A 25,657-nucleotide genomic window follows, 5' to 3' on the forward strand; every position below is an offset into this window, starting at 1 on the left:
AATACAATACAATACAATACAAAGACAATGAAAACAATAAATTGAAACACAAATTGATATACAGTAGCAGAATAATAACAGAAAGATGCTGCTGTTTTGTTTAGCAACAGATTGGAGATGAGCCCAGTAGTTAACTCTGTGTAGAGTAAAGAAGAAGGAGAAAGTAGAGTTCATCCTCAAATTTATGTCAGATCAATTTTGAAATGTAGAATCAATAAAAATGCACAATATTTTCGTTGGCAAAACTTTTTGGGGTTCCTCTTCATTGTCATTTCAAATTAAAAAATATCCAGTCAACAAATACAATAACTCAATTTTGCTGAGGTATTTATAAATACTGAACGTCTGCTTTTATGTCGCCATCCGGTATCTGATTTGGCATACAAATGTAAAACCCAGATGTCAAGAGGGATACTTCTGCTACTATAAAATGATTCAACTGTACTTGCATGCATGCATTCCAGCTTCTTGCAGTCAAAATCTGAATTCCTGCTCCCTCTAGTGTAAATGGTTGGACTTACATAAATGACAGTTTGAACAAAACTTTATTCTTTACGTCTATATAATTATATAATCAATATGAATAAAAGAATAATAGCTCATTTAAGTTGGTTTATATTTAACAGGGCAATATGCTGTGTACACCATAAGATGAACAAATAATAAATATTTTTTCTAACATGGTGTTTAAAATACGAAAAAGTAAAACAACGATTCATCAGTGAAGTAATATTCCAGTTGAGAGAGAAGAATTTTATTTTATTTTATTCATCATTATAAATAGCCCTAAAATCAAATGACAAGTACAGTACTAGAAATGGGCATTCTTTTAAGTTATCGATCCCTTCTTTGGTAATACATCTAAAAAACATACAAACCACCAATTGTTAAAAATATGAGAGTGTTTAAACCTTTTTGAAGTATCACATTATCATTCTACAGTATCTACAAATACTTGAGAGGAAAACTTGTAGAAAAAAAAAAGAATAAATATAAATAGTATCGTCACTCACAAGGATGGGAATTTTCTAAGCGTTTGTGTCCAGCACTGTTGTAAATAAACATTTTAATTTTGCTACTGTGTCGTTCCTATGAATTTTCATTTCATTATGAATGTGCTTAAAGACACGTTTGCAATCTCAGCAGCCGAGAATAAAGTTGGTTTTCAGGATACGCAGGACCTTCCTTGCTCTGTAACTGTACTCATACTGCTTTTGGTCATGGAAGAAATACAAGAATCCTGAAAAATGACAATAAAAAAAAGACTCCTTAGTAAGTTCACTTGAGTGAAATAAAGAAGACAGAAAAACAAGTCAGTACCGTAGTGATAAACTGCAGCGTCAACTTCGTCATCCATTCCGGGAAAATCTTTCTTTATGGAACGCGGGTAGCCACTGTCCATGGTGCCTCTTGCTTCATCATAACTGAGAATTCAAAAACAATATTTATGATATAGGGTAGGATAAGATAGGATGTATGAAACGATTCGATACGATGTGATGCGGTGCGATACGATATAACACATTCTATACTGGCAGTGATTGGATTGAGAACAATTTCCGAATTTGAACTTTTGATATGTTGCTGACCTAAATAGTTTGTTTACGTAAAATATTTAAACAAAACACTACTACTAACTACGGCACAATATGTCACATTACACTACCTCCAATATTGTTCATCGTGAAAGAGCAGAGTTTTCCCTGTGTCTTTGATGTAAACAGCCGCATCCAGTTTCCTCACACTCTTGGGAAGTCCCAGTTTGTGTATGTACTTTGGATAACCATTCACAAGATTGTATCCATTCAAAGCCCACATGCGGATACCTGCCCAAAAGCACAGCAAGATTGTGATTCAAATAAATGAATTCTTTAAATCACATGTAAATATTTTTTAACTCACCGCTAAAAATGATAACCTGGTCCTTCTCTGGGTTCTCATAGGCTGCATCCACCTTGTTGGGGAGGGACGGCCATGTGGACTTGATCGGTGTGAGCTGGGGTTCGGGCATCTGGGGGTGGATGCGCCAGAAGTACCTGCAATATTGATATAGAGGATATACATACATACATACATACTACATACATACGTATGTAAGTACGTCCTTCCGTCCGTCTACAATATGTTTGCGCGTGGACTCACTTGTCTTTGAAAATGACGGTTTCGCCTCGGAGTTCTGTCGCAGCATCAAAACTCAAATCTGGGTCACATTTTTGGGGGGCGTCCGGCTTTGGCTTGACTTTTTTGTGGTCTGGGTTGGGGCCTGGGTATTGAAAGAAATTACAATTTCTGAAAAAAGGTAAAATAATCAACGCTGGGTTGGTCAAGTATGATTGCTTATGTCGTCACCATAGAGTGCCTGGATGCCTTTAATATCATCCTCAGCGAGCGGGTACCCTGTTGCGTATGAATAGATCGGGTACATGAGTGCGCCCGAGTCCGAGGAGTGCGCCATACCGAGGGCATGGCCCAACTCATGCGTTGCTACAATGTACAGGTTGTAAGCTGTGATGAGAAAATTCATACATTAGTCACCTTTTCCTTTCCGGAAATGCCATCTCTACTTCACAGTAAGTTATTAACCTGATGAATCTTTGCTCCAGTGCTCGTCCTCGTCGAAGTGGGTGTCTCCACCGATGCCTTGGCCTGGCGGGTAAGCGTGAGCCAGCAGCCCATTAGGACCGTCAAAAGGGTTATAGTCGCCATGTTCTGTGGAGCATGAGCGGATTTAGTTAAAATGACCAAAATCAGAATGAATGTGGTGATACATTCGCTTTAATGTGATTTCAGTCAAGCACTCGATGTGCAACATTTACATTTTCTCTTGCAAACAGCCATTGAGAGTGCAATTAACCTTTAATCTGGTCTCACTAGTAAATTAGGATGAATGCAACCATTTTTGGTGAGTACCTTTCCTCCCAAAGCTGATCATAATGTCAGCAGTGCCATAGTACAGCTTCTTAAAAGTCAATGGCGTCACATCGGACCACACATTGAGCGCTGTGCGGATGGCTCGGTCCACATCGGACTTCTTCAAATCTGGAGTGTAATTCAAAATCCTGAAACAAATACGAATTGAATGAGAGATTCTCAAAACTGTTTTCGTACAGATTTACATCTCCGGGAAGCATACCTGAAAGTCACAATGTTATTTTTCCATTTGAGATCGCGAGGGAAGTGATTGTATTCACCGATGTCCGGGACACCGCATCTTGCTTGAGTCATCAAGTCTAATGTGTTGTCATCCAGACTACCTGTCACCTGCACAAGGGGCAAAAAGACGCAAAACTTGGCTTCATGTTGCAAACTAAAGTTCAACCACTTGTACTTAAAAGCTCCCGTCCACCCGTCAGCACACTCATTTTTTGCCCATTGTCTACTTGCAGTTAATTAATTCCCAAAAAGTGTGACTATTATGTTTCTTACAGCATATTAGATGATTAATACAATGAATATAAAGTTCATTGAAAACTTGAAAAAAAATGGCGACGTCTCAAAGGCACCTAAAGGTGATAATGGACACAGTTTCTCACCTCAAGTTTGAAGAAACTCTGCATTTCCTTAAGCGTGGACTTAAAGTTTCCTGTCCTCTTCGGACTTTGCAGACCAGCTGGAAGGCCATAAAAGCGTCGAAGGTACTTCTGTGTATGTCAAAGAGATCATGAATGTATTGACGATAGGGAGCTCAGACAGCCTCGGGTCTTACCTCAGCTAAAAGCCGCTTGTCTTTTTCCTGGGCAAGCAAAGGCCCAGCCAGAGAGGAGTGAATAGCCAGCGGCAGTAGCAGCCAAAATAACATAATGGCTATCGAGCAGTTATTGACGCAGAGCCTCTCCAAGGGGTATTTATAATGCTTGACCTCCTCTTTTTTTTCCCTGAAAGGATCCAAGTGATTCATGTAAAAGCACCTCGCCACTTCCTCCTAACATGTTTGTCTGAGCGCCTGTTTCTGAAATGCGCCGGTCTGACTCAATCAGTGTACCCAAATGTCAATGTGGCAAAAACATGCTGATGTTGCATTTAATAGTGGAACACATGAGATAAAAATAAACAGATCTGTTTTCTTTAGTTAACAAGAAACAATTTACCAATGGGAATGACTCGGTGAGTAGTTTATTAGGCAATTAGACAGCTGCAGTTGAGCCAGAAGTGATGTCATAAAAGGAATAATATGTGTGGATCATCACTTTGAATCCCACACCTCGACTGCTGTGCTAAACTAGGCAAATGAGGACTTGTGAAAAAGAAAAGGGATATCGTTGCCGATGTGGCACTTTTTAAAGAAACTCTGCTCTCATGCTCATTAATTTGTGACATTACATCATAAACTATGCATATGCTGTGAGACTTATGTTGCCTTACTATTAATGGCCCTGGGGAGCGCAGCATTTTATGAGACTTAATAACGGTATAAAATGTACTTCAATGGACTCCAACTTCTGCTACTTGTACATTTTATTACTGGTATGACTTTTTATTAAATGGCTAAAAGTTTATAGTTTTGTTAGTGATTATTCAATGATGCCAATGATAATAAAGTTGTGTCCAAGTCTATTATTTGGTGTTCTAAGTACAAATGATGTTTCATTTTGGTTGCGACCTGACTTGAGCATACCAAGAGAGGCATGTTCACTACGTTCACTGGTAGGCGTTTTTAAAAATATATATATACGCCAAAATTAAAACAGATTTTCAGAAACTTATGGTTCTGTTTGAAAGCTCCATAATGGTGTTTTCAGTTCAAAACTGTCTTCACTCGTGCAAAACCTATCTGGACTGGGTTTTGGCGAGAAGTTGGACTCAAAATATCTCATTTGACGCAGGATACTATTATCCTCTCCATGTCATTACCAAATGCTGTCTCCACACTTTGGTTTTATGTTTTGGAGCAATATCGCTGCTTGCTGAGGACGGTGTGGACCATGTGACTCATTGAGGGGAAGTTGGCCGTCAGGGGGAATTTAGATGGTATTTTAAAATGGTCCCTGACAAATCCACACATGCTGTGTGAGTTTGTATACATGTGTGTGTGTGTGTGCCTACGTGTGACCTCTTTTCTGCAATCCTGGATGACATTCCTGCCCTACAGCGTTTTTGCACATTATTTTACAACATGACTGCAGACCTGAGGGTTCCTAACAGTTACATTATTAACCTAGCAAGCATTAAAATGTTCACCATGTAGGAAAGTCAAAGAACGCCTCAAGAAAAAAAAAATCTCCATCTTCAAAATTGGTCAAGGTCAAAGTTCACCCAAATAAATGTCAAACTATATCAATTTTCAACACATCTCATTTTAAAGCTGCTGATATGCATTTTCAAATTCTATGATTGTGTCCGTATATGTCTTCAAGCGATGATGACACGATGACAAGAGGATAAACAATGTTACAAGTTTGTTTGCCGGTTACTGGTTGCTGATGTCTGCAGAGCTTTGTTTTTATAGTGCATCACTTCTTGTCTGCATATCTTGGAACTTTTTATTTGCTCCATCCCCGTGGCCAAAATGTGCCGAGGTCCTCACATTTCCACTTACCACAGCTTTTTCTACAGCAGTGTTGCTCTACATAAGTAACGCAGTTTCCCATAACCCCTTTCTGAAAACACCCAAGTATGTAAAGTGAGGGAGTAATTGTATCACTGCTGTGTCAGAAAACAATGCTGTAAGACAGATACTCGTCATGCTGCTTTTAAACTGTGTAATTACAGTCAATGAAGTGAGGATTTCAGCAGAGTTAGTTTCCACCGAAGATTCAAGTACACAAAACCACTTTATTTTGTGCTTCCAATATTTTGCATGCTTTTATTTTGCTGGATTCTCAAAACAACAACAACAAATGGCTCAGCATTTTTTTTTTTTTTTTTAGCAGGTATTCTTTTAAGAGCGAAAAAAAACAACTGTTCCTGTGACATCACATTAAATCATGGCCATAATGGCCCGCAGAACAATATCCAACAGCCAGTTGAAAAAAACACAAGAGGGCAGCAAATATTTAAAGGTGACTGCAGTCCTATGGTCTTATCTTAGCTCCCAAGCAAAGAACATCCATCATTTATATTGTAGTATTGACATAACTGCCACACAGACTCAGTCATAAAAAATATATTAAATATATTAAACTATAAATCTGTGCTTTTCATCTCTGAGTTGATTATTTATGAAAGACCTCAACCACAACAGCAACACACCCTAAGCCACATATTAAAGCTGTTAACAAGTATTTTTTTTTACATGTTATCATTTTAGCCATCCTGTAAGTCCATCATGACACAATGAACATATTCTGTGTGTGAAAAAAAGTCATAAATGAGTACAAAACATTTCATATTACAGGACATCAAACTATGACACCATATTTTTTGACAAGTCAAATTGATGATGTAGTTGGAGGCACTTGCATTTAACCACTGCTTGTATGCAGCTGCTAATGTTGTCAAATGAAATATTCTTTTTTTCTTTTTTAAAGAATATGCAACAAAATTACCAGTGACTTCTTTTCATTTCGTACAGCGGTGGCAGTCTTTGGTTATGTTTAGAAAGGGTGGGTTTTATTTTGAATCCACTTTTAGGCTTAACATGACTTTACCGGAGCTTCTGTGCTCCAACCATGAAACCAGAATGACAGAAATTCCTCTTAAAGGAATGTGGGGCTCAAATTGCCCTGCAGAAGAATGTTAATGGTCCTAGAAATGCCCACAATAGCCCATCAACCTTAATTGTGGACTCAAGTTATGTTGGAACCGCCCAAGTCTGCCTGCAGAAAAAATAAAGTGGCATCCCTCTCTCTATCTGGTGAGATAAGGTTCAGCCTAGGCACATGACGGGATTAATTTGGGAGAAACTCATTTGTTGATCTGGGTTGGTATCTAAGTGCACCTTGATGTTAATAAAATACTGTTATTTTATTTGATTATTTTGTTTTGATTTAAACTTACTGAGGATTTGCCTTGTGGATGAATGGTACCACAGAAATGAACTTGACTCGCTTGTGTCTGCTAATTTTAGGCAAGACTAAAGCTTGCGTAAACCAGGGTGCGGCAGGCAACCAATTGCAGGGCACATTTAGACAAGAAATATGGAGAACATGAAATCTTCAATGAGCCACGTGTGTTTTGGGAATTTTGAAATATTTAATGGGCTGTTGTCACAATTAGTTCTACATGTCATTATTGAAATTACCCAAATAGAATGCGGTAAATATGTAATATTTTATTACTGGTTCAGATAAATTGTAAATACTGTGAGTCACAATATATTTAAGGTCAGAATTTACATCAGATATCTTGAATCATTTACATTTAACGCACGTTTATTGCTGGCCATATCATAATAGAAAAAGACATGATTTACTGCAATATCGATATAGTTAAAATGTTGTGGCTTTGTTCTCCTTGGCTTCTTGCCTCACCAACTCCTCCCTTGTTGCAAGTAAGATCTGAGGCTGGTCGAGTCGTAGAAGAGTTTAAAAGCCTCATTAAGCACAAGTGGCATCTCTGTGTGCTCAAATGAACGTCATGGTGCTCTCCATCTGGGTCTTGCTCTCATTCATAGCCGCCCCGGGTTTGGCGGCACCCACGGCCATGCCGCAGGAAGCCACCTCTCTTTCCCCTACTGAACAAGCTGACTTGAAAACGGCCACAGTAAGTTGGAGTTAAGATGCACTTGACAGGACTGTATGAAATTTACCCTACAATTTTGCTTTTGGCAATAACAAAACCATTGTTTTTTTTTAAATATGTTGCAAATCAAGGGACATATAAGAGGTACATAAATACTGTTCTCTCTAAATTATTTTTTTCCCATACTAAAGCACATTTCTTATTCATTTACTTTTCATGCAATGGTGCCCGAAGAGAAAATTTGTTAAAACTCATGATTGCCTGTATGTCTGAATGTGGTGATGTCATTTAAACAGCAATGCGTTGAGATGCGACCAAACTTTTTCCAGATACGAGCCATTTTTGGCTAATTCGGTACTTTGACTTGGGTACAAAAATGATCAAGCGCCACTTTGAGGCAGCATACTCAACTCACTTCATGTCTAGAAGTAATTTGACAGACCATTAAGACAATATATAGTTATAAATTATTTAGCTTAGTTTCCTGAGTGAGTCACTTACCGTATTTTCCGGACTATAAGTCGCAGTGTTTTTCATAGTTAGGACTTATGTGGGAAATTATTAATACATTATATAATGCCACGTTATTTTCACACTAAGCTGCAGGTATACCTAATGAAACATTTTTTTACATGACATCAGATGGATGCTGTGAGTGAAAATATGTTTTGATGTACTGTAGGAATACCTTAAGCACTACTACGATCTGCGAGAGGAACCTGCAGGAAGCTGGGAGCAGAGCGGCCTATCCTTTGCATCCAAGTTGAAAGACATGCAGACGTTCTTCGGGCTCAACGTAACAGGAAGGCTAGATCGGGACACGCTACGGGTAATGAGGAAGCCTCGATGCGGTGTTCCAGATTCTGCTGAGTATAGCAGTCACATCCAAGGTGCACGATGGAACAAGAAGGTCATAACGTACAGGTAAAGTAGAAAATAATGTCACATTTTATTGAGTAAATGCCTTGATACCATTCATACGTTATGATATGACAGTCCTGTAATAAACAGTCACTTTACAGTAAAAGCTCCGCATATTGTTTTTAGGGTGTTGAAATGTAATAATCGCTTTGGAGGCGGTAATATGTAATAGAAATATTTTATATGTAATAAGATCAGAAAAACCTTTCAGTTCAGTGGCACCAACCACATACAGAGTCCAAGTCAATTTCAAAGCATCCATTTTAAAAACTTAAACACAAAACCTGAATTTTATAATCTGCATGAGAGCATTCATTACATACCTGCAGTTTTATTGTGGTCCTAAATTGTCCATACAGGTATGAATGTTTATCTCCTGCGTCTGGCGACCAGTCCAGCCTGTAGGTCTTTGCTCAAAGACAGGCAGGGATAGATTTCAGATGTGACCCTCTTGAAGACAAGCTCGATGGATTGTGCACAACTGGAATCTTTAAAACCGGTTGAACTCCACAGAACTGTTTGTGATGGAACCACATTCTGATGGTGACTCAATTAAGAGTTTGTCATGTTTCAGCATTGGCAGGTACACCCGAGACATGCCTCCAAGCACCGTCGACTCCCTGCTCAAATCTGCTTTCAGCGTTTGGGCCCGAGCCGGCGGCCTGACATTTGTCTGCTCGCAAAACCGTAACACTGACATCACGGTGGAGTTTGTCACCCAGGGTGGGTTTGGTTTGAGAATTCAAACATGAATTACACTTTTGGTATTCACTGACTGCTCTATCAACAAGACAAAACAAAAACAGTCATTGTCAAGGTTTCATCAAAGGGGAAACTTTTCGCTTGGATTTGCGGCACCAGTCTTGGAACTGTACTATATATTGAATATCTTTGTTCTGGTTTACATTATGTAGAACATGGTGATTCATATCCATTCGATGGACCCAGTGGCTCGTTGGCGCATACTTTAGGTCCAAGACTGGCTGTTGCAGGAGAAATTCACTTTGATGATGATGAACTTTGGGCAGCAACAGGAACATCTGGTTGGTTCTTCTCATTCAATCCTAAAAAGCCAGGGACCAGTCTCATCTTAAAACACAACAATCTCTTCCATGTTGTTCTTGTCTGTGTAGGTTTGAATCTTTTTGTGGTGGCCGCACATGAATTGGGCCACGTGTTGGGTCTAAAACACTCAAGGGACCCGGCATCACTAATGCACCCCAACTACAAGGTCTCTCACTCAGGGCCCAGCCTCCTATCCAGAGAGGATGTCACCAATATCAACGCACTCTACCGTAAATTCATCCATTAGTCTTAACAACATTTATAATCCTCAAACCTGGTTCTAAAACATCTGCTCATGTGCGTGTCAGGTCCACCCCAAGATCACCCAGATCACTTTTCAAGACTATTCCCTCGACTGATACAAAACAGATGTGCTCGGGATGTGACATTCGATGCCGTCTCCACACTCGGGGATGCCACCATCTTTTTCAAAGACAGGTGCAGTGACTATTTTTTGTCGCCCACTTTTTACGATCAACCTTAAACCAAGCACATTGTTCCCATCCAGATATCTTTGGATCAAACACAATCAGGCGCACGATATCAAAGAAGGTCCGATCACCAACTTCATGCCCAAGATAGAAACCAGCATTGATGCTGCTTTCTGGGTGCCACGCAGGTCGACTGCTTACCTCATTCGTGGTAAATCACTTTTATTATATTGTAGTAGGAAAAGTTTTCATTGCATATACACATTTCTTTCCATATGTTGTGAAAGAATCAATGTTCTGGACGGTGAAAGGCTCCGTCGTGAAAGGAAAGCCCAGAGCTCTGTGCCACTTTGGCTTTCCTGCCTGGGTGCAGGATGTTGATGCCGCTGTGCATATCGCCAAAACAGGACGAACCCTCTTCTTCATGCATGACATTTATTGGAGGTAAAAAAAAGGGAATTCTAGGTTGTTTTAGATGATTGTTTAAAGGGGTAGTTAATTCAAACATTTTCCGTATAATATATCGACGGAAAATGTCTGTACCAGCTTTTAGGAGTCATAAGTTCTTTTCCTAAATTATTGTTGCAGCTTCAATGAAAACAGAAAAGTCATGGACTTTGGTTACCCCAAGTACATCAGCGAGGACTTTCCTGGACTCACTTTCCCGAATTTATCAACAATAAATGCAGCCTTTCACAAAGAAGGTAAGCCACTTTAGTTGTTGTCACACACAATAATAAAACATTAACTCCTTTGATGCAACTTTAGTCTAATGATCAAACTTTGTACCTTTGCACTTCACTCGGCTGTTTGAATGACAAACTGGGGGCTGTGCCACTTAAAAGACAGTTGGCAGGATTTGAATTTTATTTATACACTTTTTATTTATTATTTAAACACTAAAAATTACCTAGTGATGTGTTTGAAAAATCAAACATTTTTAAGAAAGACAAAATGCATTGGGTCACACCTATCACTCTAAAAAAGTAATTTGTGATCCTAAAGATATGCGTGTTTTTTAAATTTTTTTAAATCTCAGGGTTCATCTACTTCTTTGTTGGACCACAAGTCTATAAGTACGACTACGCCAACAAGCGTGTTGCTGGAATGGAGAGGGCGAATTCCTGGCTTGGTTGTTGATGCTCAGCAATCACCTGGGATTTGATGCATCACATGAGAAACACACTGTTGCAAGTTGTACTTAGTAAAAATAAAAATTTAAGCCCTAGAATGTGTCTGGGTACTAACATTCTTCAATCAGATGGCTATCAGATCAGATTTTTGATTTGATCTTTTAAACTGCCTCACATCTGAGGCACATGGCTGAATATATTTAGCTGGTATGGTAATGAGCACTCTCTTCAGCCTTACGAGGATGACATGGCAGAAATGTTCTAAAGCAAAAGCGTGTATAGTTGGGTCTTAATTACAAGCTGAAGCAAGCAGTGTTGCAAGTCACGCTGACTTTGTTGGCATGTTTTGTGGTATGTTCTTTCGCGGCGCCCCAAAATGCTGAAACACGGTGGAGCGTTTCCAAATCGTTGACGGAGCTTTGGCACTAAAATCGTCTTGGCTCAATCCAAGAAAATGGCTGCGCATGAGGGACAATGGGGAGAATTCACAGTGCTTTAAGCAGACAGTTTTATAGCTGCAACTTCATACTATAGTTTGGATTTATAGTCCTACCATCTAAAAGCTCTGTCAAATATAATACGCACTCACTTCTTCAAAATCCAATCCCCAGATTTCAAGAGTCCAAATAGTGCAATACAGTACTGGACTTCTATTTACCAAAGCAGCTGGACTACGTTTTTTATTTACCAAAGGTTATGGTAAAGTACAAACCATCTCTGTCAACAACAACAAAAAATTGCAGTGTTCTTGTTTTGTGGCACACAACAAGATTCCACAATATGTTCATTTTCTTATTTGATTTAACAGATGCGATGTGGTACATCGTGTTTCTCTGCACAGCTATCGTGATCAGTGAAAATTGATTTTCCATTATTGAGCAATCAGGGGAAGCCCTGACACTGTGGGTTTGTCTTAATATACTTGACATGAACACGACATACGACACTGAGTACTCTTTGAGGAAAGAAGAGCAGAAAGAGGAGAACTATGATGCTGCGATCAGTTCTATGGACGCTGTTGCTCGTTGTGGGTTTTTTGGCAGTGAGCCATGGAGCACCGACCCTCGCTTCGACCATTTCACCAGATGATCACGACCTGGCTGAGGTAAGCTGCAATAATGTAGACAAACTGACAAAACTAGGAAGTACTAGATGGGTTAGCACTGACTGATAAAAATTGAGTCCTTTGCACAAAAAAAAAAAAAAAAAAATCCCGATTCATGATTTGCTTCACAGGATTACATACAGTGGAACAATTTGTTATGGGGTAATGTTGATTTCAAATTTAGAAACATTAAAACATAAAATGAATCTGTTTGATTTTAGATTCTTAAGTGTAAGAATAAGTTAACCACTGTAAATAGTCATACGTAGGACCCTAGACTCCATGTCTCATTTTTTGACATCACACAAGTGCAAAAAGTAGTCATCGTAAAAACATCAGAACAACATAACAATTGTGAAGCTGCCGTTTTTTTGTTTTGAAGGTGAGTCTTCTTACTTCATTGTCTATTCTTATCTCCTTTTTGAATTTGGCCTTTCTCAGGGAAGGTCTCGCAAAAAAGCCAAGGCAAAAAAATGTATAACACCTTAATGTGTCTTGCTTTGCGCTAGAAATATGTCGCTCAGTTTTACAATGATGTCGGGACCAGAAACTCCACAAGGAGAAGCCCTATTAGGAGCAACTTCAGCGAGGATCTGGAAACCATGCAGGCGTTCTTTGGCTTGGAGGTACAAACCATGATGGACCCAATCCTACTAGAATGACTTTGTTGGTGAAATTTTGTTGTATTTGGGCAGAAAACATAGTTAATGAGACATTTGTCCATCATACATGAATATTGGCAAACAGGTGACGGGGGTCTTGAACAAGGAGACGGTGGAGGCCATGAAAACTTCCAGGTGTGGTGTGTCAGACATCGGCCGCTATGGACACTTTCCTGGGATACCCAAATGGACTAAGAAACTTATAACTTACAGGTAAAGTTGGATGATCGCTAATAGTCAGACTAAGCAGAGCTTGGCTAGTACTAGTAGTAGTTTGTGGCAAATTAGAATAGTGATGTGGTGTTTTGGTTTTTGACCAAACAATTTCCAGTCGGTTTCATTGACCAGAATACTGACACTAGCGGACCTACTTTCATTCATAAGGAACTGCAAGTCCACTTGGAGGTGATGTTGACCTCTGTGAATTGGGCACTTGGTGGCCCCCTTCCACATGCATCCATGTGATCATCATCACACACATACCGTAGTTGTGCCACAACTGGCGGAGGTGCTTTTAAAAATATATTAAAATCATAATTCATGGTCTGCCAAAATCCCATAGAAGGTAAATATGTGACGAAAATACTCCCTATCTCCACTTCTTTGGTTTTTGCGTTGTAATGAATGATTCCATGTGATTTGAACAGGATCACTCAATACACACCAGATTTGAGTCAGAAACAGGTGGATGACATCATCGGTAAAGCCTTCCAACTCTACAGTGACGTCATCCCACTAGACTTCAAGCAGATCGACGACGGCACTGCGGATATCGTGATCGTCTTTAAGGGTGGATGTAAGTCCAGATGGAAGAAGGTGCACCTACACACATCTACGAGTACTTTTCTAATCTTCTTTGTTTATTTTAATGAAGCTCATGGGGACTTTAATCCTTTTGACGGCCCGGGTAGAGTCTTAGCTCACGCAAACTCTCCGGGGCTGAGTCAAGGAGGGGACACACACTTTGATGATGATGAAGAATGGACATTAGACCAAAGAGGTACCGGCACTTCGCCATGGAATATTGAAGCGGAGTGCAGCACCGAGTCATTATAATAATGCTAATAATAATTCTGTTTGCCTTGTTATCCTTCCTGAGTACAGGTGTGAATCTGTTCCTGGTGGCCGCACATGAGTTCGGCCACGCTTTGGGATTGGACCATTCCAGAGACAGGGGTGCGCTGATGTTCCCCACTTATAAGTATGTCAACACAGATGACTACAAGCTGCCAGATGATGATAGGCAAGAGGTTCAGGCGCTCTATGGTGAGTTCAAGTTAAATAAATGTGACTTATTTTATGATTAATAATCACTGATCACGCATTGGGGTTTCTCCATTGGATAGATCCATGCAATAGAAACAACGGCAACAGGGTATTGCACCACAACTGGATTGTCCTTCTCACATTTTGTATTTAATATAGAGTTTGGTTCAATACAGGGAGGCCCGGTTTTATATGATGGAGTTTTGCATTGCTCTCCATCTCCCAGGTAGCCGCACACAGGAGCCAACAAAAGTCCCCGAACCCGTACAACGATCTGAACCAGAGCCGGAGGATCCAACAGAAGACCCGCAAGACCCTCTTCCAAACCCTCGTGATGAGCAATGTAACCCCGATTTGGTATTTGATGCCACCACATCCATCAGGGGAGACTTCTACTTCTTCAAAAATGGGTAACTTTTTTTTTCTTTCTGTTTGTAAAGCATCAGAGTACTTCATCTTTACGTTTAAATACCTCCCCAGATACTACTGGAGGAAGAGTGCCTCATTCCCAGAAATCCGTTTTACTAAAGTGAGCACAAAATGGCCACCGATCAATACTGTTGACGCTGCATATGAGGCTGAAAACAAAGACACCGTTTTTCTCTTTGAGGGTAAAAGTCATGAAATTGTGGTTACATATTGTATGTGAATTAACTTTATCTCTAGCGCTTCTTTCTCTCCAGGTAATCAGGTGTGGGGGATATATTCCATTCCAAAGACAATAATACCAGGTTATCCAAAACCGCTAACCAGCCTGGGCCTGCCTTCCACTGTCAGTAAGGTGGATGCAGCCGTCTACGTGGTAGAGACTGGAAAAACATTATTTTTTGTGAATACAGAGTATTGGAGGTGAGTGCACAATCCAATAATAAGATATACAATGTCTTAAAAAAGTGTATTAAAATACAGTTCAAGTTTAAAGCATGAGTGGGTGGGGGGAGTGTTAGCACAAGCAAAAATACAATATTAAATATTTTTCCATTCAACATTTTTCCCTAATCTGTTCTGTCCAATCCCTTATGATCACAAAGTGCTTGTGGTTGAACATTGACGCAACCGTTTATTTTGTCTCTCTGCTTTATCACAGCTATGATGAGGCTTCAAACCAAATGGATCCTGGGTATCCGCGATTAATTGCTACTGACTTTCCTCTCATCGGGTCAAAGGTTGATGCTGTTTTTGAGTATTATGGTGAGAAACACTAGTTGTCATGAAAATATGTTTTGTTAGTCTGACATGCCTTCCATTAAAATATGACTATGATTTTTTTTAATGTAATGTTACCCAATTTAAGGTTGTATAAAACTGTTTTTTCTCTCTCTCAGCGTACCTTTATTTCTCAGTCGGCCCCAAACTGCTGGAATACTACCTGCCAGGAAATAGATTGACGAGAGTGATGTTAAACTATGGCTGGCTCAATTGTTATTAAGAGTGGGAATACAGCACCTACTTTTTTCATGTTGTTGGGAAATGACAATAAAGGATCTTCTCAATGACTGCTTCTTTATTATATACTGGAAACTTTTGGAAGCAAACATAATATTCTACTTTTTAATTTGTTGAACCTCAAACCTTTTGAAGGAAGAAAACTAAACGTGGGAACATACAAAAGATGGGTAAAAATATATAATTAACCATCTTTGAAACAAATGCAATCTTGCATGAACATATCATCAACATCTCTCTCACCATATACAGTATCCGATATGATAGAAAAAAAAAGTACTCAATAAGTACACCACAAATGTTATACAGAAATTGTAATATATATATATATATATATATATATATATATATATATATATATATATATATATATATATATATATATATATATATATATATATATATATATATATATATATATATATATATATATATATATATATATATATATATATATATATATATATATGCACACACGCACACAAAAGGTGCGGCAAGAACGTAGGGGATCTACACTTTTTAATTTGAAGACATAATAAATACTATTTATTTGAAATAACTGACAAAAAAAAGCTTTCAGTTTTCTACAGTACGCACTGTATGTAGTACAGTACGCACTAGCAACGGATCACTACTAAATGTAATTCACACAGTAAGACTGGAGATGGCGGTAATGCTTCATAAGTCTGCTAGCACAGTTTAATTTTAGAGTAGAAGACAAGGAAATGCGGAAACGTCGGAGCAATTCTTTGCAGCAAATTGATTGAAAAAGAAAGCTTATTGGCAACAAATGACTCAGAGACACATTATGTTTTTTGCTCCGAAACCGTAAGAGTTACCACCCCGCTTGCGCGAGTTTGCTACTCTCAGGTTCTTGCTAACGTCAGCCTTTTAGCTGCATGTAAACAATGAACTAAACAACTACTCTCAACGCACAGCACAAAAGCATACGTGTCAGTTCATTCTCTAAAAAGGTGAGTCTTTTTCTGTCCGTATTTTGTCCAAAATTATTGACAGACTTGTTTCTTTGTTGTGCTCACAAGATGGAGTCACTCAACACATTTGAGTCAGAGATGGAGCCTGACGGGCAAGGGAGCTACTCTCTATTTCCATCTTTGGATAGCATCGCTGGTTTGTCTGGGACGGCTGATACGCTGGAGAGGTTTGTTGTAATTGTATAAGGAACGCTTTTCTTTATGTATCTATAAATCAGGCCGCACTGAATTCAAGTAGTATATCCAGAGTGTATCTATATACACGTATTGCATAGCATTGTCTAATTTTCTTGTGTATAAAAGTACTTGTATTGATGAAACCCCAACTACTTTTTGCAGTGAACCGTCCAGTGAAATTGCAGAAAAGCCAAACCTCACCTGGCTAGATGCTGCTCAGGTTCGTGCTTTTCCAATTGCATTTTTTTTTATGTTTAACAGATTAAGGTTAATGCACTTGGATTATTCCTTTATTTTGTGTTCTACGCATACTGTAGATCGTTTTGGAGGAAGCTGGACATCCCATGCACATTAAAGAGATCAAGCAAAGAATCATTGACCGGGGGCTTGTTCAGTCCAAGTATGGGCAATTATTATCACGTATTATTTTACATTGATGGTCAAGAATCAATTATTTTAAATAAGATTAAGCATGTTGCTAAAATTGCATTTCCATTTTGCTATGTTGGCAGTGCAAAGTCAAGTCTGGAAGCTGTCATGTATCGCGAGGTAAGCGGGACTTCACACTTAAGAGTACATTCACTCTTTTTGTTCATTTGATGCTACACATTCTTCATTTTGAGTTAATTTAGCATTGCTTCCGTCCTTTCACATCACCATAGTTATCAGAACTGGGGCTTCAATATGATGGTGCAGGCAACTTTGTTTTGATCTGCACAAGCCAGTTTTTAGTAAACTGAAGGCCTGATGCAGTTCTAGCCTCCATGTGTCCGCCTCAGTTTCACGTTATGTTTCAGACACAAAAAGGCAGCAAGAGATTCAAGAGGATTGAAAACAGAAATGGAGTCTTTGCGTTGCTGGTGAGTTGAACGAGGGGCAGTAATGCAATACTGACTGCGTTCAAATATCAGAATTATATTGCAGCTACTTATGTAATTACTTCAATGCTTTTTGTTCTGCAGTCAAAAATCCCATTGCTACTTGTTTGTTGTGGGATTTTGTAAACATTAAAGCATACTTGCAGCTATGATCCCCAGTCAAACTAATTTAGTCAAACTCTTTTTCTGTGTTTACATAACATCAGTTATGTTTTCACCATTTCCATTTTAGTTTTTGTTTTTATCTATCGTTTCGAGTGTTGCCACTGCAAGAGTCTGCCGGTGTTCACTGTCTTCTCCCTTAGACAGATGTTGAGCGGCAGCAGGCCCTAAAGGCCTTCACTGCTCAGGCCTTCCTGGGCACACCGCAGCAGAACACCGTCTCTGCTTCGGGATCCGGGGCCGCTCCCGCTGTTGCGCCTTTTCCGTCCCCTGCAATCTCCTCAGAGAACAAAGCCAAGATGAGGAGAGGTGCACGGAAAAAAATGAATGAAAAGTATCGGTTGAAGTACCTCCGACTACGCAAAACAGCACGAGCCATGATATTTGTGAGTTGCTTTAAGACTTGCATCTGTTTTTTAATGCAATATCTACACAGGTTTATTAAGGCCCATTTGCAGCAACCATCCCTCCAGTGTTCTAATGGTACATTGTGTTTGCTAATTGTGTTAGAAGGCTAATGAATGATTTGAAAACCCTTGTGCAATTTTTTGTTTTCATGAAAAACACTAAATTGTCTGGAGGAGCTCAAACGTTTTTGAGTGGTAGTGTACGTGACAGTTGTCATTCCCTCACAGGAAAACGCAGCTTTGCATGACGAAGTTGCCCATCTAGAAGAAAAATTTGTAAGAGCCAAGGAAGAGCGCCAGTACGTGAATACACTGGATTATTTTTTATTCTATTATTGTTTCAAATAATAATAGTATTTTGGATTGTTATCTTAAAAATTCGTCATCATGACACCCAAAGAGCACGTTCCAACTTTTTCAAACCTGTCCTCCATATGTCCAGATTGTTGCTGTTGCACTACCAGTCCCTGTCAGAGGGTGACTTCCTGCCCACGCCCAGCTCGACCACTCATCCCGCCGTGCCGCCTCCCCCGGCGAGCTCCGGTCCCGGAGCACCACCCAGCCTGTGCGGGACGCACATGCTCACATCCGTGGCGTCGGCTGTGGACGAGGGGCAGCTTAAAAAACCCAAGAAGGAGCGCAAAGAGCGGGGCAGAGAGAATGGAAAGGATGAGCGTGAGTGCTTTTTTGAATTATTTGGGTGACTTCATCAGTATCAAAAAGTTGATAATAATTTCATCATTCTTAGTTCCGAAGAAAATGGCAAAGAAGCGAAAACTGGCTGACGGTTCCCGTAAGCTCGTGCAACTCATCCCGCTTGACTCCTGCGGTCGTCCCGTCTTCCCCATCGTGTTGGGCGGCTTAACGTTGTACAGCTTGGGCGAGGTTGGTCAAGTCACACGAGACACTGCGCCGGCGTGTGGGCAAAAGCAAAATTTCCCTACTTCCTCCCCCCAGATCATCACGGACCGAATGTTTTTCCATGACGAATGTGCCATCTACCCGGTGGGCTTCTGCAGCACACGGGTCTTTGCCAGCATGAAAAACCCTGAGCTGCAGTGCCTCTACACATGCCAAATCAAAGATGGAGGAAGCGGACCGCAGGTAAGGCGCGGAGGTACACCTGTACAACCCAAATGATTTGTTAGTGGGCTTTTTTTAGTGTCCAAAGAGCTTTACATAGTCAACAAAACTAACAAATTTAAAGGCCATCATTTAAATTGATTCCATATGTATTAAAAGCACTGCTATTTTATCTTTAGAAAAACTTGGTTAAGAATGTGATACATTGGTAAATAATGTAGTCTGCTATGAGAACAAAAACAGGGTCATGGATTTTACAGTTTTCTCTGGGAAGTCAGCCTTCTTCCTGCATCCCATAAACATGGGTGCTAGCTGCATCCCAAAAGTCAAAATTGGAGGGGACGTCATGATTTTTTTCTCGATTGTTTTGGTTTAGTTTGAGATTGTACCTGAGGACGATCCCCAGAATGCCATCGTGGCCTCCTCGGCCCTGATGTGCCACTCGAACCTACTCAAGGCCATCGCGTCAGTCAGGTACAATACTGAGCAATCATCAAAACTAAGAACAAGCTAAATACACGTCCACTTGCTTCAGATGCACACTGAGATTGGCTATTGCTAGATTTTTCTGTGATGTCACGTTTTTTTTTACTTGTAAAGTTTAGTTGAAAGCCAAATTAGCTTTGACACTTCCACGATATCACCTTTCTTTCTTTCTATTTTCAGTTCCAAGGCTGTTGCCCCAATTGTGCCATCCGGAGCAGACTTTTTTGGCTTCTCGCATCCCACCATCCAGAATCTCATTCAAAGTTGTCCCGGCGCACGGAAGTGTAACAAGTACATTACATATAATTGTTTTTTATGCTCCTAATGTTTTGTATTTTGTGGTTCCCATCTTGTAAATGCTTTACGTTTTGGTGTCATATATCCTCATAGCTACCGATGGATACGTTTTGAAGTGTGTCGCCCGGGCGATGGCCAGAATCCTCATAGCCTGTCAGAGGACGACGCCTCCATCAACTTTGAGGCCTATCAGCGACACCGACACTTTAGTGACAAGCTGGAGCAAATCCCAGGTTTGGTTGCCAAATGTTGAGTTTAAAGTAATGGGATTTTCAATAATTTCCCACATAATTTGAAGGCTACTTATGACCTTATTACCATTTCAAGTCAACCTTGAAAATAGCCTTACTAAATTGTTACAATTTAAAAAGTCATTGGAAGGAACATGTCAGAGTGGTTCTGATCACAGATGACAGAGTGCCTTAATAATAGAACAATTAGTTGTTTTGAAAATACCTATTCATATATATTACTAAATCTGTAACTATACTTTTTGGCGTAATTATAAAAGTAAAGACTGTAATGATGACTATTAAATATTTCTCAGCTCTTAATATTTTATTTCTGTCTTTTAGCACAGACATTGCATTGTTCTAGTGCGTCGCACCTGACCACCACGTCTGTGAAGCCGTCGACTTCCTACTTCAGCTCCTGAATTTCGGTTCCTAAAAGGCTTTGAAGGCCATAAGAATTGACAAGACAAGGATGACAAATGCAGAAAACATCAATTGTTTATTTTTGTGACTAGAAACCAGTCGCTCAATATTGACCTTTTTATTTGTTCAAATTGTGCAAATGACAGTGATTTGTGTGGTAAAGTGTTCGTTTAAAATAAAACATGGACCTTATGCAGTTTTAGGATCATAGCAGTCATTGACAGTGTTTTTTAAAACGTAATTAGAATTTTATGCATAGTACATCGTGCACCTCCGCAGCTAATTTATAGAGGTTTATAAAAAATCTTTCCAAAAAGATTGCTTGTTATCTGTTGAGCCAGAGGTATTAACTTGATTGCAATCAAAAATGAAAGGGGGCGCAGGTAATGCAGTTTTTGCGCCGTAAACGGGACATGCTTTGAAATCACATGGCCAGTCTTTCCACGCATATCGTAGTGCTGCTACATCGCAGACATTGGCTGCTATCTGGATACTGGTGGAAGACCATTGGACGATGGGAGCCGGAACCCACTGAGACTTGGGCCCACATGGGCCCTGTGACTGTGAGCAGCAAATCTTGGAGGAAAAACACAGTTTATAGGAGAGATAACTCACTTGTTTGAGACAATTTATCAAATTATAAATACATTGTTTATGGCAGTGCTGGGAATCACTAGCCTTAGGCTGCTGCAGGTTTTCTAAACAGTAAGGTCAATGTAAGCCCGGCCGTGTCAATGTTTATTACCTCGAAGATGTCTTTTGATGACTTGACAGCGACTGCCTGGTCGTAGGTAATGTTGACATACATCGGAGTGGACAGTATTTTTTTCGGGAAAGGTCCAAGGAAGACCACATCCTTTTCATTGTAGGCCACCGCTCGTGCACCGAGTGTCAGTCTGTATGCTACGTCTTGCTTATCACGAGGGTGGATTCTGCACGCATGCATACTGTGTGTGAAATACTGTAAACGATAATTGATTAATCCTGCAATTATTTTGTTGACTATTTGATGGAGCAATTAAAAAAAAAAGCTCATTTCAATCCCAAATGATTATTTGAGTCTCAAAATAATTATCGCTTCATTTGATAATTGATTAGTTATTGATAAATCGTCACACCGCTAATTTACTCTGTGTGAGTCATACTGTTTTCTTACGTGCCATACGGGGAGGTTTCATCCGGCAAATCCAAAGCCACAGCCATGAAGGTCCTTTGCAGACGAGAGTTTGGGACAAAGCCTTTGTCAGCCGTCTGGTGCCAGCGGATGTTTGGAAAGCCGTCATCCGTGGAGCCTTTTTTGTCGGTGGACAGCTAGCATAAGAAAGAAATCCATTATCACTGTCTAAAAGGCACTTGAAAAAAATGACAAAATTGTCGCTGGCCAAAGAAATAAAAATGAGGCTCTAACTATCAATTATTTTAAGAATCTTTCTACTGTTATAGCAATAAATGGATGGATGTGATTTTTAAAAGACATTTTAATATCCATCCCTTTAGAACAAGGAATTATTTCTGATTGATGGGAAGGAAAATTCTGCAGTGTCAGAGAATTGGGAAAATATTTGATCAGTGCAGTTCCAAAGTAAAAGCAAATGTTGCAAATGTTTTTTTTTTTGATTCAACACAAATATTATCAGTCTGCTTTTATTGAGGGATACTGTGAGAGGCTGAGCTTTTGAGGATTTGGACCATTTTAAATCAAACAATTAACCGTTACACATTGGTCATTAAAGTACCTGTACAAATCCAAAGGGAAAGTCCATGGCAGTCTGCCCACCTGAGCCTAGGTGAAATGCCATCCTCCAGTCATCAATCATGGCAGGGAACGAACAGTTGTATTCGTTTTGATGATAATTTGAATTTCTTTCACCTAAAAACAAAAAGTCAAATATCTCCTTGATTGCAAAGTCAGAGTAGGTTCTGACCGTGCACGTTACCTTGGTACCAGAGGGCTCCTTTGATTGTCATGTTAAGCAGTGGGTGGATCATCGCATTCCACAGGACAGAGTTGTCAGTCTGTGAACTGAGACCAAAGATTTTTACACCTGTTTAGACCAGTGGTCGCCAAGCACAAAATGGTTCCAGTCCTCAAGTAGTCTGTGTCCATAACTATACTTTTCATTTTGGTCCAGTCCACATTTCTGAAGCGCACGTAAAGATGACCAAGCTTCGACGGGTGTGCCCCCCCAACTGGTCTCCACCAGTCCTATCGGGTAATTCAGGTGCTTGTACATGTAGCGTCCAAAGAGCCAACACACTGCAGAGAACTGAGACAGACCACCTGGAAATGTATTACCTTCTCAATAGCAGTCTTTGGATCATAATATCGACAAAGAAAAAAAACTTGCTTACTTGCTTCAGGCACAAACCATGGGAGCGTTACTCCAATCAGATCAGTCAACTCTGTGTCACTCATCTTCAAAGCAACCATAAAAGGTCTCACGTGAGGGTACTTGGACGCAAGAGCGAGTTCCTTGGATGCATTGAAAATCTAATGGGAAGTAAAAAAGCAGTTTAAATCTGTAACCGAGTATAATGGTACAAGGCACGCGGATAAAGAATTTGCTCAGCCACACTCAGTTACCGCCATACTTGTAGTTTTTCAACAGATTGTATTATCCTGTTTTATAGATATGACAGTAAATCCCCTTAACTCTTATGGTGGATGAAATCTTGTGTATTTTAGTTGTATTCTGGGTACCCTGTTTCACAGTGCAGTACATTATTTTATTGATTACTATTACAATCGCTCATTAGAATATATTTGTTTGTAATAATGAGGTGCCATAAATGCTATAAAAATGCCACTTATTTGTTTTGACTTTTTGCTGACCTTAGACATCTCAAAGTACATGTTGCTCTGGCCACTACAAAGCCAAACGTCGCCAAACAGCACATCCATCAGAGTAGCCGAACTGTTCTGAAGTGTTGCAGTCACGTTGTAGGGACCGCCGGCCTCGATAGGATCCAGGGCGACTCGCCAGATGCCTGCAGGTGTCATAGTGGACCGTGGCTTTACCGGTTATCCCACATTCATTGCATGTGATACATTCCGAACCCACGCGCTAAGGCATTTTTTTATAAAAATGTTTTTACTATTCACATATGCTTTAAGTATCTAGTTATCGAAATGCATTTTTAACTCCGTAAACATATTTGAAAATTGCACACACAAAAATGCAGGCCTATATTGTATAGAATATACTGTATAAGTTATTGTGTCTCTCTTATTATTGGTATTTGTGAGTTCACAAATCCCCAAGAATCAATTTTCTCCCGAGCCTGCTGTTTTTCTCCCAGCCAAACCACTGGCACTGCTGCTCAATCACAAAGCAAACAGCAAGAATGAGCATTATTTAAGCTACTGTGCGCCCCGTAAAAAAAAATATTAAAATGAAGCCTGCAAAGTCAGAAACTGTAAATTCATTATTCATTTGTGTCTGCAGGGGTTGGCTCAAAAATAAAAGAATAAATACTTTCAAGCGATTTGCATTCTGCATGTTTTTGTGTTTATCAGGATCAGGTTTATTAGATCTTTATTTTTCTTCCAATCACAGCCTTGTGGATGTTTGTATCGAACCTCCCCTCAACAGCAGCAAAAAGCTACATTTACCATTCTGCACAGTGACTGGTGAGCTGTTGTATTTCATCGGTCCTGACAAGTAGACTGTGACCTGGGCACCTTCAGGCCTGCCGTAACCCCACAGAATGGCTCTCTCCGGAGACTTCTGCAGCACCATGTGATTGCCATAGTAGGAAGCAAAGGCAATGGGTTGATCTAAACACACAGACACATGAGTTCTCTTGAAGGAAACCTTTACTTGATCATCAACACAACCTTTGCACACGTATGAACTTATTGACTCCTCAGCAAAGTCAGCACACACCGGTAAGTGACTAATCCCAATAATGAAAATCAATTTCTCTAGTAGGATTTTCTTGACATATTGCTCTTGTTTTCTTGCATATTTGTTTATTTTGCCATCGTGGACAGCCATTTTGAACTGTGCTACCTCGCCCAACCTACAGCTGCACAAAACAACAACCTGCACAAAAGCGTCATGCTGACTAACGACAATGTGGTGTTCTATCGTGATAATCAGAAATGAGGTCTTCACCAATTTTCGCTAAAAATGGCGCATAAAAGTAATCCGATCAGTGCGGAAAATGCAAATGACACCTTCAGTCGCCAAGAATGGATTGTGAAAGTACGAATTCACACGTAAATTTACATTGCCGACCTATGAAAGAATCAAGTTAGTAAAGTTCTTTACTGAGCATGACACACTTAACTCTAACGTTGATGACCCCAAAACGTAGTGTTTTGACTCACCGTGGTGAAAAACCTGAAGAATCAATACCCAAATAACCAAAACCGACGTAACAAGTAGGTAAGCACAAAACACAATTGCAAATAAAGAAGAATATGTTGGGGTGCTTAGTCCCATAATTTTCGAGCGGTCTACAGTGGGAAAAGGTAACATGGACTGAAAGTGAGTGAGAGGGAACGTGAAAGAGAGAGACAGGAGTGCATTTCCTGATTCACATGCCTAATAAAGCAGGGACTGGCACACGAACATGCGCGCACAAACTACTTATCCATCCATCCATCCATCCACATTCTCATGGGGGCTGCAAGAGCGCAACCAACAATTCGCACTCAGACTCACTCCTACCGGTAATTTGCAGAGGTCAATCAGCCTTCCATGCCTCATGCATGCTTTTGGATTATGGAAACCACATAATGTAGAAGGTTCTTCCTAGACTATCTACAGCACAGTGATGTGCGGTGAGGTTCATGACTGGGGAGGCACTGACGTCAAAGGTAAAATTTGTCCGACACCTCACTGTCATAAAAAAAGGTACC

The 25,657-nt window shown here is 39.9% G+C and overlaps 3 protein-coding genes across 4 annotated transcripts; 1 reads left to right on the plus strand and 2 right to left on the minus strand.

The window, feature by feature from the left end:
- Positions 1-738: 738 nt before the first annotated feature.
- On the minus strand, positions 739-3,936 carry mmp13b (matrix metallopeptidase 13b). Its single transcript, XM_061281694.1, has 11 exons — positions 3,707-3,936; positions 3,534-3,641; positions 3,134-3,261; positions 2,911-3,059; positions 2,584-2,709; positions 2,350-2,505; positions 2,143-2,263; positions 1,903-2,036; positions 1,667-1,826; positions 1,321-1,424; positions 739-1,240 (listed from the first exon to the last, which is right to left on the minus strand). Exons 1-11 carry the CDS (start codon positions 3,896-3,898, stop codon positions 1,140-1,142), a joined length of 1,479 nt encoding a protein of 492 aa, XP_061137678.1. The 5' UTR covers positions 3,899-3,936; the 3' UTR covers positions 739-1,139.
- Positions 3,937-7,485: 3,549 nt separating this feature from the next.
- Positions 7,486-20,992, plus strand: tbrg1 (transforming growth factor beta regulator 1). Its single transcript, XM_061281732.1, has 33 exons — positions 7,486-7,641; positions 8,303-8,544; positions 9,116-9,264; positions 9,456-9,584; positions 9,675-9,836; positions 9,915-10,044; positions 10,115-10,248; positions 10,325-10,481; positions 10,626-10,741; positions 12,226-12,275; positions 12,785-12,901; positions 13,023-13,150; positions 13,585-13,733; positions 13,812-13,937; positions 14,042-14,203; positions 14,430-14,613; positions 14,684-14,814; positions 14,887-15,052; positions 15,291-15,386; positions 16,608-16,811; positions 16,984-17,041; positions 17,139-17,221; positions 17,334-17,370; positions 17,619-17,681; positions 18,005-18,247; positions 18,497-18,567; positions 18,711-18,943; positions 19,017-19,153; positions 19,226-19,372; positions 19,728-19,825; positions 20,018-20,128; positions 20,228-20,367; positions 20,710-20,992. The coding sequence occupies exons 1-33, from the start codon at positions 7,507-7,509 to the stop codon at positions 20,787-20,789; spliced, it is 4,368 nt and encodes a 1,455-aa protein (XP_061137716.1). The 5' UTR covers positions 7,486-7,506; the 3' UTR covers positions 20,790-20,992.
- On the minus strand, positions 20,894-25,346 carry LOC133155983 (sialate O-acetylesterase-like). Of its 2 annotated transcripts, none has more exons than XM_061281692.1 (10): positions 25,124-25,346; positions 24,404-24,568; positions 23,624-23,778; positions 23,143-23,281; positions 22,906-23,071; positions 22,728-22,813; positions 22,527-22,660; positions 21,947-22,101; positions 21,536-21,722; positions 20,894-21,366 (listed from the first exon to the last, which is right to left on the minus strand). In XM_061281692.1, exons 1-10 carry the CDS (start codon positions 25,272-25,274, stop codon positions 21,085-21,087), a joined length of 1,620 nt encoding a protein of 539 aa, XP_061137676.1. In that variant the 5' UTR covers positions 25,275-25,346; the 3' UTR covers positions 20,894-21,084. The 2 variants fall into 2 exon arrangements, with proteins under 2 accessions (XP_061137676.1, XP_061137675.1); XM_061281691.1 differs by having other exon boundaries at positions 22,728-22,815; positions 22,899-23,071.
- Positions 25,347-25,657: the final 311 nt, after the last annotated feature.

Source organism: Syngnathus typhle, linkage group LG6 (genome assembly GCF_033458585.1).
Source record: "Syngnathus typhle isolate RoL2023-S1 ecotype Sweden linkage group LG6, RoL_Styp_1.0, whole genome shotgun sequence".
In the NCBI taxonomy this organism is placed as follows: Eukaryota; Metazoa; Chordata; class Actinopteri; order Syngnathiformes; family Syngnathidae; genus Syngnathus; species Syngnathus typhle.